This window comes from Alternaria metachromatica (genome assembly GCF_023757995.1).
Source record: "Alternaria metachromatica strain BMP 0045 chromosome Unknown scaffold_3, whole genome shotgun sequence".
In the NCBI taxonomy this organism is placed as follows: domain Eukaryota; kingdom Fungi; phylum Ascomycota; class Dothideomycetes; order Pleosporales; family Pleosporaceae; genus Alternaria; species Alternaria metachromatica.
This window is the reverse complement of record NW_026055494.1, coordinates 423,012-436,564: the sequence shown is the minus strand read 5'-3', so window position 1 is coordinate 436,564 and position 13,553 is coordinate 423,012. Positions and strand designations below refer to the sequence as shown.

At 53.9% G+C, this 13,553-nt stretch overlaps 5 protein-coding genes across 5 annotated transcripts; all 5 read left to right on the top strand.

Moving 5' to 3' along the window:
• Positions 1 to 2,458: 2,458 nt before the first annotated feature.
• On the top strand, positions 2,459 to 3,223 carry J4E83_001796 (uncharacterized protein; the record flags this gene model as incomplete). The annotated part of the gene is made up of 1 exon (XM_049328749.1): positions 2,459 to 3,223. The coding sequence occupies one exon, from the start codon at positions 2,459 to 2,461 to the stop codon at positions 3,221 to 3,223; it is 765 nt and encodes a 254-aa protein (XP_049191721.1).
• Positions 3,224 to 5,648: 2,425 nt separating this feature from the next.
• J4E83_001795 (uncharacterized protein) lies at positions 5,649 to 6,967 on the top strand (the record flags this gene model as incomplete). Its single annotated transcript, XM_049328748.1, has 2 exons — positions 5,649 to 5,854; positions 5,911 to 6,967. 2 exons carry the CDS (start codon positions 5,649 to 5,651, stop codon positions 6,965 to 6,967), a joined length of 1,263 nt encoding a protein of 420 aa, XP_049191720.1.
• A 1,899-nt stretch (positions 6,968 to 8,866) lies between these two features.
• Positions 8,867 to 10,232, top strand: J4E83_001794 (uncharacterized protein; the record flags this gene model as incomplete). The annotated part of the gene is made up of 2 exons (XM_049328747.1): positions 8,867 to 8,878; positions 8,940 to 10,232. The coding sequence occupies 2 exons, from the start codon at positions 8,867 to 8,869 to the stop codon at positions 10,230 to 10,232; spliced, it is 1,305 nt and encodes a 434-aa protein (XP_049191719.1).
• A 1,643-nt stretch (positions 10,233 to 11,875) lies between these two features.
• J4E83_001793 (uncharacterized protein) lies at positions 11,876 to 12,191 on the top strand (the record flags this gene model as incomplete). Its single annotated transcript, XM_049328746.1, has 2 exons — positions 11,876 to 12,061; positions 12,123 to 12,191. The coding sequence occupies 2 exons, from the start codon at positions 11,876 to 11,878 to the stop codon at positions 12,189 to 12,191; spliced, it is 255 nt and encodes an 84-aa protein (XP_049191718.1).
• Positions 12,192 to 13,214: 1,023 nt separating this feature from the next.
• J4E83_001792 (uncharacterized protein) lies at positions 13,215 to 13,526 on the top strand (the record flags this gene model as incomplete). Its single annotated transcript, XM_049328745.1, has 2 exons — positions 13,215 to 13,355; positions 13,458 to 13,526. The coding sequence occupies 2 exons, from the start codon at positions 13,215 to 13,217 to the stop codon at positions 13,524 to 13,526; spliced, it is 210 nt and encodes a 69-aa protein (XP_049191717.1).
• Between the last annotated feature and the right edge of the window lie 27 nt (positions 13,527 to 13,553).

Below are 13,553 nucleotides of genomic sequence, written 5' to 3'. Positions count from 1 at the left end.
AAGCCTGGTAAATCTCGTAGCCCAGGTCGACTGTAGGTAATGAGGAGTTCTGTGCATATGCAGCACCTATTAAGGCTGCTGCTGCAGCAAGTTGCAACATGTCGGCGGACGGGATGAAAGTATGAATAGAGAAGTAACGACGAGGGCTACCCAGGTGTATATTCCAATTGCTCGGGACTCACGACGGTAGAGGAGATACAGCCGCGTACAAACGTGCAAGGAAGGCCCATCCATCAGGCACGGGTCGAGCATCCATATATACTCCTGTCATTTGCCCTAGTCCAGCCCGGCCAGCATCTCGTAATGCTGTCGCGATCACGCATAAGCCGCAGACACGTCCCGCCTCAGCCTAACGCAAACGACTCCACGTACACTGCGTAGTAATCGTCAACGGAGTCAAGCTCGCCTGCCGTGCCGGTGGCTTCGCCAGGCAATACACAAGTGCGTCATCGCGGTGGAACATTCGGCGACTAGCGGTGTCACTGATTCGCTCGCTGAGGCCTGGCGCGAGATACGGTCGATACGTGGCTAGCTGTGGCACAGCTGCTAGAACTCATCCACGTGCCTGGGGCTCTGGGAACCTCGCGGATTTTGTATGTACACAGTTGTAGACAATTTTGACTTCTGACAGGTAGAATTAAACTTTTTGAAACGTCGTTCGGTGTCCCGGTGAGATGGGAGCGGGAATGTCATCTCGGCTGTAACTGGCAAGACGGTCCGACGAGGATATTCCCCGCAAAAAGGAAGCAATGCTGGCAGGGTATCTTGCCGAGGCATCTCGACTGGCTATGCGATGCCTTCCGATGGCCTGGTAAAGCTGGTGTGAAAGAATGCGCGCAGTCCGCGGGGTACGTGCCATAATGGCGTACGGACGAAATTCTAGCCGTCGTAGGTTCTCTAGCCGCAATAGAGATCCATCAAGTATCCACCTTATCGCTTCGTCGCTAGGGGTACCATTGTTTTATTCACGATCCAACGTGATCGCATGCAGAGGTAGTCGCGATTCGTACGTGTACCCTAAATGTAGGGGTTCAGCCTTCCTCGAGTCCACCTAGCGCCACGGGATACCCATGCAGCCATGGGTGCATCAAATAGGTGAGCTGTTGTTCGATATAGTATGCCAATAAGCGTCGCACCGAGACAACAACAATTTTCGTCACGGCCATTCGTAGATACTAGTGCATAAAATTAGGAAGGTGAACTGAGATGACGCCCAGCGCTCGAGAGGTGAGCAGGTGGTGGTCAGTGCACCGGCGGCTCCAGGGCTCTGGTGCTGGCTTGCGCTCAGCTAGCACCCAGGCTATCTTCAGTTCCTTATTACTCACACGACAGCCTACCTAGGTATATAGCCATTGGCCTTGAGCTGCTGATGATGTCTTAAAAGTGGACAGTGTCGGTGATGAGGTCCTGGTCAACTGACGCCCGTTTCATGCAACCACCACGCGGTGGAAGAGCCCAGAATTGTATCTTAGATACTGCTACACTGTCAGATTCTGGGTAGCCAAGCCTTTCGAATGTACCTGAAGATTTAAAATGGAAAAGCTAACTGAATGACTGAGATTATGTTGTCGTTCATGATGTTGCCGTGAAGATGCTTTCCAGTTCCTGCTCAAAGTATGTCACCGATTAGTCGTTCTTTCACTCTCGGACTGCTTTTACGAGCCCATAGAGTGTGTATCGCCATGTTATACATGGCAAATAATGAACCTTATTGCAAGCTCGACACCCAAGAAGGTCTCCGACCCGCATTGGCCGCCTATAAAACATCCGATCCAACCACCACGGCGAGCATTGACGCGACATTTCTAACGTCACCTTCTACCAGCCACCTTCAGTCGCTCCCCGAGCTACTTCACCATCCACCGTGGCTACTCGAACAGATAGTCGGTGACGTAATCGTATGCGGAGAACCACTCACAGGCTGGGGGCGTAATTGGTTCACAGTGCGAGTAAACATCCAAAAGAACTCGATGCAACAACATGGAAGAAGCGTTGTCAACAGAGTGGGAGCGGGATCATGTGTGGGTGGCGTTGTGGTATCCACTCAATCTCGAGACAGTACCATATAAGCCGCGCAAAGGAATGCCACTCCTCTCTTATCCTCACTCTAGTATACAAGTATCTTGGTGAAAGTGAAAGAAAGGTTCTCGCCATATTTGGGTTTTCCACGTAACTCGCGATGCGCGTGATGGATCAAACACCCGGATGCACCTGCCTTTTCCTGAACCTTCCGCGCTCCGACGTACACGCAAACCTCTGCTGCAATTGGCCCTTATCAGCTCTCCCTACTCCGTTGGCTAACGACGTTCTTGATTACTCACAGTCAGCTACACGTTCCAAAAAAATGAGCTCCGAACCTCACCCTCATCAAGACGTGAAGGTGAGTAAGTTTCTACGGCTTCAGGAACCATCAAATAACAGAAACGAGCGTCGTATGAGTAGGCGCGACATCCCTGAAATGCCCAGGGGCTATAATGCCCAATACACCTTCGACTTCAACGATATCAAAAAGCGCATTCTCTCCAACGCACGTGCATATTACGCGCATCGCTTCCCTGAAGCGCAACGCTACGACTTCATCACCTCATCCATCCCGCCGACCGACAGCCGAGATAGCAAAGAATACAGGGGCGGGCTGATTGTATACCCTGATCCGAAGTCAAACGACTGGGTGATGCTGTATAAGAGCCACTCCTGGCCAGCCGTAGAAGATACGGCGTTTGAGATCAAGTCCTGGCTTGAAGAGAAAATGAGGGCTGTGTTTGACAAGACGAACGAAGGCGAGAAGTGGGCCGGAACAAAGAACAAGTCTAAGGACGAACTGTCAGGCAGTGAGAGAAAGTCTACTGCGGGCGAGGACCAGATGGAGGATGTGGAAACTGCGGAGGACAGCTCCAAGTCGACAGATACTACTGCTGGCGATAGAGGTGACGGTACTGGCACCGGCGACAAAGGCGAAGATAAGGAGGTTCCGAAACAACCAGAAGACTCCACTGCTGGCGACCAAGCCGAGGCTGCAAGCGACACCACCATACCAATTCGGAAACGTAAGTCAGCCGCGGATGAAGAGAAGGACCGAAAGAAAAGCATGAAGAATGACGAGGAGCAGCGTGTCTTTGTTGGCGAAAAAGATGACCCGCCTACTAAAGAAGAGAAGAAGGGTCCTGTCGATCCTGTCGTGGTTCCGACCGAGTTGAAGCTTCCGCCGACCACTGAGAAGTAGTCTCAGCTCCTTCGCCACCCTTGGGTGACGTACAGAGTGGATGAATCAGTGGTTGTTTGACGGGCGATATAGCGCTGGCGTATTGGGCAGTGTGCGGAAGTACTTGTGTCTAGATAGAATCATGGCCATCCTCCAGTCTCACATATCCGTCCTGCTTACCCATCTACAACTTCGCCTTCAAGTCCTTACCACCTTTACCACTCCCGCCCTGCTCACTAAATCGATAAACAATATCCTCAAACCCATCCGCGGCGAATACATACAGCCAGACCAAGTTCTCTTTTCCCGCGTTGTAGATACCATGCTCCGCATCCCCCGGTATGAATACCACCGACCCCTTCTCAACCTCATACTCTTGCTCCTCAATACAAACCATCCCAGTACCAGAAACAACGTGGTAAATCTCTGCGTGCGTATGGCGATGCAACTTCAGAAACCCCACATCGCCCAAAGACTCCGGACTCTGCAGAGATGGACTTGGGATCCCAGAATCGCTCGTGGAAGAAGACGCGGGGCAAGCCACAACCCTTCCAGGCGGACATGTCGCAACACCCACCGTGAACGTATCCGTCTCAGTCTTCTCATTCGAAACCAGCGTTTTCCACGTCACATTGCCTCCTGTGCTGGGATCGGGGAAGCCTTCGGGTGCCATTTTGGCTATTTGTGCGGCATGCAGGACTAGAGGTTTGACAGGTCGCTTCGAGGCTGTGGAACGCATGGTGGTTTATGTTGTGTGACTGTTGATGAAGTGCGACTTTTGCTTTGGCAGGGGAGGTGCTATCCGGGGAGAGCGGTAGACTGCACGCGCGGCGCGGATGCATGCAAGGTACGTTTGGACGATGGGAGTCGGAGATGGGCGTACGACATTGCGGATGTGCGGGTTGAAGGGGGTATACATATGCATATGCATGTACTGTCGCTTCGTAACCTCTCGCGACTTGCATCATCAGAGAAAGGCATTTCTTGCTGCTACGTCTTCTTGACATAGGTCATGTGGGGTTAGAGGGGTAGCTTGGGAGCCACACTCGGGATTGAAGTTCTAAGTCTTGCCTAGTTCGCGTCGTCAAGGGCGTATGAGAAGTTCGATCGTTTCGTGCCCGCTTCGGGCTGTCGTGATAGTTTGGCGACGGCCCGGCGGCTGCTGTTGTGCTACCGCATTCTCTGCTGTCAGGCCACATGGCATCTGTCGTAGCGACCGCCGTTGAGCCTGACTCCCCTTAGACGCATGCAGAGCATTTCGGGATATGCTGGGGTTTGATAGACTTTATTGAAAGAACATCGGGTTGCGGTTTGTCGACCTGAATACCTACCTAGAAAAGCATTGATCAACGCAACCAAGGGACGCGGAAAGTCACCGCAGGAGCAGAACTAGAGTCGGGATCCGGTCTCTTGCGTCGGTACTACCCGAGCTGGCATATCTGTATATCGATTGTATACTGCTGTTGAAGGTAGGTCACATCGTTGATGATGTGGTAGGCATGGGAGTGACATCCTAACGTACCCAGGTACTATCGTATTCTGCCTACCACATCTCCAGGTCAGATCGCTGACACCAAGGTATACCCACTGTATAGACTCATAACTTTTATGAGGATGGTCATGGTTATCGTGAGATAAGAGGCCGCCGTGGTCTCGCTGCTTACGGCCGTTATTACGATTTGCCTACATCGGCTGCCATGTAGGGTTCAGGCGGAGACGCAGCTAGTCGTTGATGCCCGAGGCAGCCAAAGTCATCCGACCATGCGACATGGTTCGCATAGCTGTCACTGTGTCAACTCGTCGATGTCGCAGGGTTCGCCTGGCGTTCTGATGGGCGCTGTGCACGGTTGCTGTCCACGTTGATGCGGTCTGTCGCGAATGCACACTGACGGCATGGCGCAGACTATATCGTAGACTACTTATCCATAGCGGCGACACAAGCGCTACGACATTGGATTTCGCGCAGTGGTTGCACGATCGAATCTTGAGTATACACCCACAAACCATGATCGTGGTTGCGAGTCAAGCAACTGTCATCATGGCTAGCCTGCGAGTCGCCCTTCTAGAATCAGCCCTTTCTGACTGGCTTCTTTATCAGCGGTCCGGCAAATCCGCCGCGTTTCAGAGTTTATCCCTCGTGGCCATGTGGCTTGGACCGGGCCTCGTACCATGCCTGTCGTGTTTACCGATGCCCGAACGCTGGGAAAGCTAAGGCCAATCTGTTCTGCATCTCATCATGCGCATGGCCGTCCAGTTTCGCTCCTGACAACTCCACCTCCCTACCCAACGTCTCTCGCCTACACTTTTTGTGCTACCAAAGGATGCAGCAGTCTTTATTGCGATAATGAGGTTTCAGACGTTGACGTAACGCAACGAAAACGCGCGCTGAGCGCTGCCGCTTCCACGAGGCTGTGTTTAGCCTGGATTGGCCGATCGCGATATGGCCATGGAGAAGTTTCAGAGAGGCCACCCAGCGCCCGAGCGGGTGAGGAACCGATCGGGATCTGGGACTGTGACGGGGGACAAGGCGATCGCGAAGAAGAGATCGAGTTTGGGCAGGGCGGCAGGTGGCTTTCAGAGTAGATTTCTTGCGTCGCTACGGAGTAAGAGGAAGAGTGGTGCAGACGAGGAGCTAGAGCCCAGCCCCTCGAGGTACGTACCGTGTCCACTTCACACACTGGGGAACACCACTGATCATCGCAACACAGCCCGTTTCTAGATGCATTGTTTCGGTTGCCAGATGAACTCCACATTTACATGCTGCGCGAGCTGTGCGTCTCGGATCTGCTTGCTTTGAGGAGAACGTCCCGCGTGCTCAACATGCTTGTGACAGAGAACGCACCTGCGATTGTGCGCTACTGGGTGAAGAACCGGCTCGGCAATCTTCATCTACAACTTTATCCGGCTCCAAGACCGGACGCGATCGACTTCCCGTTCTTACTCACTATGAGACGGCGACACATAGCGTCCATCAGGTTGACACGTCAGCTTGCCAATCACCTTGTAGGGGAGCCAACCGAACAGAGGCAGCTGTGGACATCAGTGTATGAGAGGATGCTGCCCCTGGTCTTTGGGGTAGGCTACTTTCTAGATGAACATCGACGACTACTTCTGGAAAGAGATCTCGGCCACATTCGACCACGCTCCCGTATTGGCTATCACGTCCGTACGACGGGTGGTATCAGTAGCCAAGAAAGGAAGATCTTGAAGAACCTGGACGCACCACTTCGACTTCAGTACTTCTACATGTACTGTTTCATTGTGCAGGTGCTGCTTCGAAAGCTGAGACCTTGCAGTCGTGCTGGAGCAGTGGAAAAGTTCCTGCGGGGATTTTCAAACCAGCCAGCCTGTTCAGAGGATGTGGCCTTCTTCCTCATACTTGGTGGCATTGGGCAAGTTGCGAAGCTCCTCGCTTGCCCGGTATATAGCGAGCGGCGAAGATATCTCCTAACGTATAGAGCTCACATGTCGCCGCATACGAGTAAATGCTGGAGAAAGCACTGGAAGGATGCTGGTGTGGTTTCACCTGCGTTACTAGACGATATTCCTTGTACACAGATTGGCATAACACAGCTTGATCAGGTCTGGGCTCCACTGATAGCCCAGATGATGGAGACGGGGGCGAGAGACTTTACAGAACAGGAAAGGATACGCTACGAGGAGCTGAAGATATCGAAGAAGTTCATCAACGAAGTAATGGGGTATGACATCCTGCGAGGTCGGGCAGCTGACGGAGGAGAGTTGGATGATGAGCACGAGCCATGATAGCGAGTTAGCATGTACAGTACCAAGAGAAGACATTGTAGCGGCCAAACTCTGCACCTTCCTCTGTAAGAATTGACATATGTCGGTTGCCGTGCAATTTCCGCTTTGCAGCGGTTGTTGAGGCTTGTACCTGCTGGCTTGGCTTAGTTTCTGCTTCACGATGCCACCAACGGCGACGAGCCCGCAAATATTACGTACTGGTCCGGTCGCGTAGCGCGCTATGATTTCTAGCTGATCATGAAGGCCGACGGCAACTATGGACCCTGCAGCTGTCACCTAGCCGAGCGAGCAGGTGTTGCATGCGGCCAGCTTCTGTATGTTCTAACTAAAAGCTTGACATGGCGGTATATTGTGCTTGACCTTAACAGGAGGGTGTTAAGCATACCCACTCTGCTCTGGACTCTGTACAGCTCAGCACTCGGTCGAAGTGCATTCTGCCATATAGGATGCCTATTTGGGTCGGCAGAGGGCCGTCATCGGCAGACGTGTATATTGCAGTCCCCGGATTTTTTCCATTGCAATTTTCCAGCGTCCGGGTAAGTGGCGGTTAAGAGGGCCAGAATCAGACGACAGAGGCTCGAGACCCTGTAGTGGTTGGCGCAAAGGCCGAGCAGGCAGGTCGTCGTTGGAGAGGCCCACTTGGCAGCTTCCATGGCTTCCATAGGCGCCCGTGCGCGTCTTCTGGAAAGCGACGAGCGCTCGTCTGGTCTGGCGTCGGCCGATTGAGAGGCGAGGCCAGGGCCAATGGGGTACTCGACGGACTTTGCCGCCCGCGTCAATAGAGAGGCGGACAATTATTCTGCAAGTATCGCTCCACCTCATCCCACCATTGACGGGGCCAGGAGGGCGCAGAGTCTGAGGCGGGCATGACTGAGGTACCGTACGTGTTTCAGGCGATGTGTGATTGGCGGGCGTCGATGGGAGCGCTGCGTCCGTGGCAGATTGGGAATGACGTGCAACGGGCAGCGACAAAAGCAACGCGACGCGCACAAGGTGAACGTTGGGGGCGCTGATCGGTAGTGGAAGAGGCAGTCGCATCCCCTCTGGATCGGGAAGTGGCGCATGGTTCAGCGTGCAGGCGCGACCGGAGGGCGATGCACGGGGCGCGGGCTGCGTCATTGGTGGCCGATGCAACTCGAGCGACGCTCTGCATGCATGGGCCGTCCGCTCGTGTGCCTGTAACACGGCGGCATCCTTCCATCACACACGGCGCACTCGCCCAGGCACGCCCGCTGGAAGCAGTGCTGGGTGCGCGCTGCCGTCGGCTGCCCCCAGGCCGTGTCACACAGGCGTGCAGGCCGTCTAACTGTCAAGTGTGTGCTGTGTCGAGCCTGTGGCTGGGCGGCCAATGGCGCGCTGCTGATACTGACCGCAACAACAGGCCGCATTCACCCCGGCCGCAGTAGCGTCGGCTCTTGCAAAGATGCTCCGCTGCCCCCGTAATTGCTCCCAGGAATCCTCGCCATGATGTGAGCTAGATCCGCCAGGTCCTCGGCGCCGTGCGTGTCTCCAGGGCCTAAGTATGCCCCTTCGATGCCGTGCAGAGTGCCAGTCGAGTCCTAGCGCTGTGCTGTAAGCCCGTTCCATATAATCCTACGAGCCCGGCCCAACGTTTGCGACCAACACCACGATCCCCATCCGAGTGCCACTCCACCCGCGCCATCTTCACACGCGACCTCGCCACCCTTTGTCTTCTGAAACCTGTGCACCGGTGCCTGGCGATAGCTGCCTCCTGCCACTCACAGCCCATCCACCACCACACCAGAGCAGCCCGGTCCCGACGAGCGCGGCAACTACTCCCCTCTGGGCTATCGATTGTCAGCTGAGCCACGACCCCGACCCACCACCACCCAGAGCGACCACCATGAGACGGTAGAGATAAGACAGAGAGCAGGAACCATGGACTTTACGGTAAGTTCCCGCGCGCTTACACTCGTCGGCCATGTCACGAGCCCGGCTAACGCGACCTCAGATCTCCCTCGCACACTTCTGCGAGACCCACGGTCCGACATCCATCATCTGCACCCAGGCCTCGACCTCGCCCTGCGGCTCCTGCAACCCATGTGTGACGCCGCCTTCCGAAGAGCCGCATTCGGCCTACTCCTACAACGGCCTGTACGATCAGCCCACCACCCTCAAGCTTAACGCGCGCCTGCCACAGCTCACCTCGCCCTTCGAGTCGCCGCCCAACAGCCCGCGCTCCCCCACGCACAACCCATACTTTCCGAGCTTTCCCTCCTCTTCCGGCAGTAGTTTTGGCGGACGGAGAACCAGCAGCACCATCGACTCCGACTCGGACGCCTGCGAGAACTGCCAGATGGTAGTGCCCCAGAAGTACAGCGACAAGATCCCCAACGGCGCTCCTGGTAGTCCCACGAAAGACGGGCGAGGAAGAAACGGCAGCCCGGTACTGCGTAGCTCCCAGAACTACCCCGTGCGACGACCAGTGTCCCGGGACGACCTCAGTAGCACGGATTCGTCCGATGTCTCAGACACAGAGCAGTCGACTTCCTACCAGAGCGGCGCCTCGGGCTCGTTCCCAGACTCAATACCTCCCTCACCAATGCTCGTGTCGAGAGGCATACACACCCACACATTGAACTACATCTCCACCAGTCAGCCGCAGTCGCCCAGCACCTACTCGCTCTTGCGACGCACCTGCATCCGTACATTGTCCACCGAGGTCCTTCCCCTTAGCAAGCCGTCTGGGCCCATCATGTTCGGAGACTCAGTCGCTGGCTACACCATCGCGTACGTGTTTCGTCTGCAGGATCCGCGGTCGCGAGGAGCTAAGCGCACCTACGCCTTCATCGCCATGGCCGGTCGCGATTACCGGAGAGCCACAAAGGCCATGGTGAAGATCATCGAAGCCTTTGAGGGCATCGCCAACCGGATCATCTCCCTGGCTGATAGAGTCCTTGAACGTGAGAGTGCAGCTTCCCAGGTCCTGTCACGTCCCACCACCGCCATATCTGGAAACACACCTCCTCTTGGAACCTCCGCCTCTTCCATGCCACCCAACTTCTCTGCACCGCACAAAGAACGGACCTTCTCCACGACGAGCACCCCCAACTTCCGCAACATCACACCTGTGTCCTCTTTCCTGTCCGCCAAGAAGGTTGACCCAGATGGCTTTCCCCGTGTGTCTCGCGACGTGATGAAGGCAAAGAGCCTCGTCGAGATCGTCGGTCAGGAGAACTTCTTTGTCGACCTCCATGGACTCTTCTGCCATCTTCTGCACTCTCTCATCAAGCAGTTCGGTTGATGCATCCCTTCCACGTCGCTTTGCTTCGTTCATACGTCTTTTCCTTCCTTGTATGTCTTTCTATTGTTTTATGTCGTGCGTTACAGCGTCTTCGTCCATTATACAGTGCGGTTAAGCACAGGCGTTGGGGCAGGTGTGATTGCTTTAAAAGACCTTCGAGTCGTCAGAGCTCAAGTAGCTTTATACCCTTTTGAGATACCCCAGGCTTCTCTTTCTGTCGTTGGGATCGAGTAGTACACATTAGACGTGGACTCATCTTTACAATGGCGTTTCGGGGTGAGTAATCGGGGACGAGAGGAGGTGTTCACGATGGTACGGTCGTTGCTAGGATATGACCATGATGTTGATGGCGTGATTGCCGCGATGGATTAGGTGATGGTAGTCTAGCCTGTTTGTAGAACGAAACTGCACAATACCGTTTACCTATTGTTCTTTGACGTGTTTTGTTGTTTGCTAGTGTGGTACTGCTTCAAGTCCAAGAGGGAGTATGTGAATATGCGTGACACCATCACGGTGCTATCAAGTAAAGGTCAAAGGTAAAGGTGAGTTGCAAGCACGCGAACTGAACGCCTGACGTTTGGGAGAGAGTCACTACCTAGGTATCAGCTCATCACAAGAGATGCCCTCAAGGCAGACGCGTCCCAAAGCAGACGAGGCAGACGAGCAAACGTGGTGTGCGCTTTTCTGGTTAGCGCAGGCACGCATGAGGCTGAACACGTGGAAGCCGCGAGCGACAACATTGAATGCTCTTTACCATATCCACCCAGTCGCAGTAACTATATCCATGGGGTATGCTCTAATGACAGATGCAAAATTTCATCACTCTCACACGAGCATCGCGGCTTACTTGCCACGAAAAGAATTCCACGATAAATCGCTTATGCCTGCTCGCTCCACCACCGTCTCCGCATTATGCACGACACGCAAAACTGGTCCACATTTCGCGTTCCGCTTTCCGGTCCCAAGCTTGGAAAAAGATTATCCAGAAGCATCGAGATTCGCAGATCAAACTACCTAGTGATGCGTCATACCGGGTAAAATCCCCTTGGAAGTCAACGATGTGTGATGTCATAGGTGTGGTGGATCGTCAAACAGCGCTTGAACAACGCGCTTCCACGGCCAGTGATTAAGTGGTAGCAGAAGCAACGTCTCCGCATCGTTTGATAGGACGCATTATTATTCTTGATCAATTAAGGCTTTTATTTCCGCAGCCCACGCGGCAGCAGGGCCAAAGCCAAGTTTAAGTGCCCGAAAGCCAAGTTTTTGGAAGTTTGGCAACCCGTTTGGGATGCAGCATCGTTTGATAATGCTCGTTCAAGATGCTCAGTTGCTGATAGGGCAGATATGCAGATATGATGTGGCTTGTGGTTCTCCATGACGACTCCCATAATCATGCCCCGCGGCTTCCTCTGCGGATTCCGAGAACCTACTTAAGACTTGCCTACCTTCCAAGGTCGTGGCGTCGTCACCTTTACAAGCCTCAATACGCTACAATAATCACTACAGTTCTTAAACCACTAAGTCTACGCCACGATCCGTACAAGCCGCACCTGTAAGACTACCAATCTAGATCGCACCAGTCTCCCGCTTATACTCGTCATCCAGACATCTAGCCTTCCCGCACTTCACAAGGTTAAGACAAGATGAACTCCATCCCAGGAAATGCTTCCCAAGGACCCACCAGCCAGGACACATCGACGACGGGTGTTCAGCAGAACCAAGCGCAGCGCGAAGACTACCTCGACAAGGGTCTCGACGCCGCAGAGAAGAAGTTCGGGGGCGCCGCGGGTCAGGATACTCAGAAGAATCGGGGTGTTAATGAGAAGATTGTAAGTTTGGGCCTTGCTAGCTTTCAAGATGCATGAACTCAATATACTAACGTTCACACAGACCGATGGCGCTCGTAACATGTTCGAAAAAGCAACCGGCAAGGACGTCCCCGACAAAGTCTCCAACTAAACGCACCTCGACACTCAAAGAGACGATGCACAAGTTGGATGACAAGTGGAACAAGTGTCGGCCGTACATTGAGAGGATCAATGGAACGATTGTCCCGTTGAGGTCGCGCAGTTTGGACGAACAGGCACAGGACCACGAACTTGATCATCAGAGGACATTTGAGCAGCAGAGAGTGCAGCAACAGCCTGTCGCAACGGCGCACTGAACATGCTTTGTACATATATTTACGACCCTGAATGAAGCTTTACGATTCGAATTACAACTTGGACATGCCTTCACATGCGCAGCATATTTTGGTTGACATGCATGACGTCATGTCACACCGCTCCCACGCTGCCCCTCGCGCCTTCTGCGTGCCATCACATACATGCTCTCAACCGTCTGTTCTACCGGGTTACTCTCTCCCGTCCGTCTGTCCACAAGCTTTACCTTTCTCCATAGAACGCTCTACGTAGCCAAGCTTCAGCGGCCCGAAAAGCCAAGTTTTTTGCACGATCGAGCTAAGAGTGCACGCGATGCACCACGATGCATATTCTCCTGCAACCTACTCCGGTACAATATTGAATGGCCGCAACACCGCCTATTGAGCCAGCCCATCACGACACCTGCAAACCGCAATGTGAGCTGACATAGCGAAAAGCAAACGTCACTAGAGGCGCAGTAGACCACGCGGTCATGAAGCCAAAGGTCTAGATGCTCTTTCCTCAGCTTGCAAATCGTGGCGGTGCGATATGAGTGATTAGCCTGCGCGTGCCATTGGCCACTCACCCAAGAAGAGCGTGATAACGAGTTAAGGTTTCACAGAACAAGGGTCCAGGTGAGGGAAGCGTGGACAAGCGCATAAAAAGAGCATTGACTCACGGCCCTTTTCCTTGCGATCGACTCGACTGTTTACTCACCTCACCGTTCTGCTTCATCCTCCACTACACCATCAACTGTCCATCGCGCAATACTCCTCTATCTCACAACCGTCATCGCACATATACCCAACAAAGTCTACCACACCATCCCCAACCCGCAGACATGAACAACCCCAACCATGGCGGTGGTGCCGGTGCCGGAGGTCAGGATTACCTCGACAAGGCCTTCAACGCCGGAGCCAAGAAGTTCGGCGGCGCGCAGGGTCAGAAGATTGCTGCGAACCGTGGTATGAGCGAGAAGATTGTAAGTTCAGACACTCCACTGTATTTGCTTCGTGATTAGCAGTAGTGCGCGAGGTGTTGGTTGCAGTTTGTTGAGGGTGAGAGCTAACGAGGTGAAAACTAGACCGACGGCATGCGCAAGGCGTACGAGAAGGTCACTGGCAAGAAGGTTAATCCCAAGTACTCCAACTAGGCGGGATTACTCTTGCGATGGTTCTGC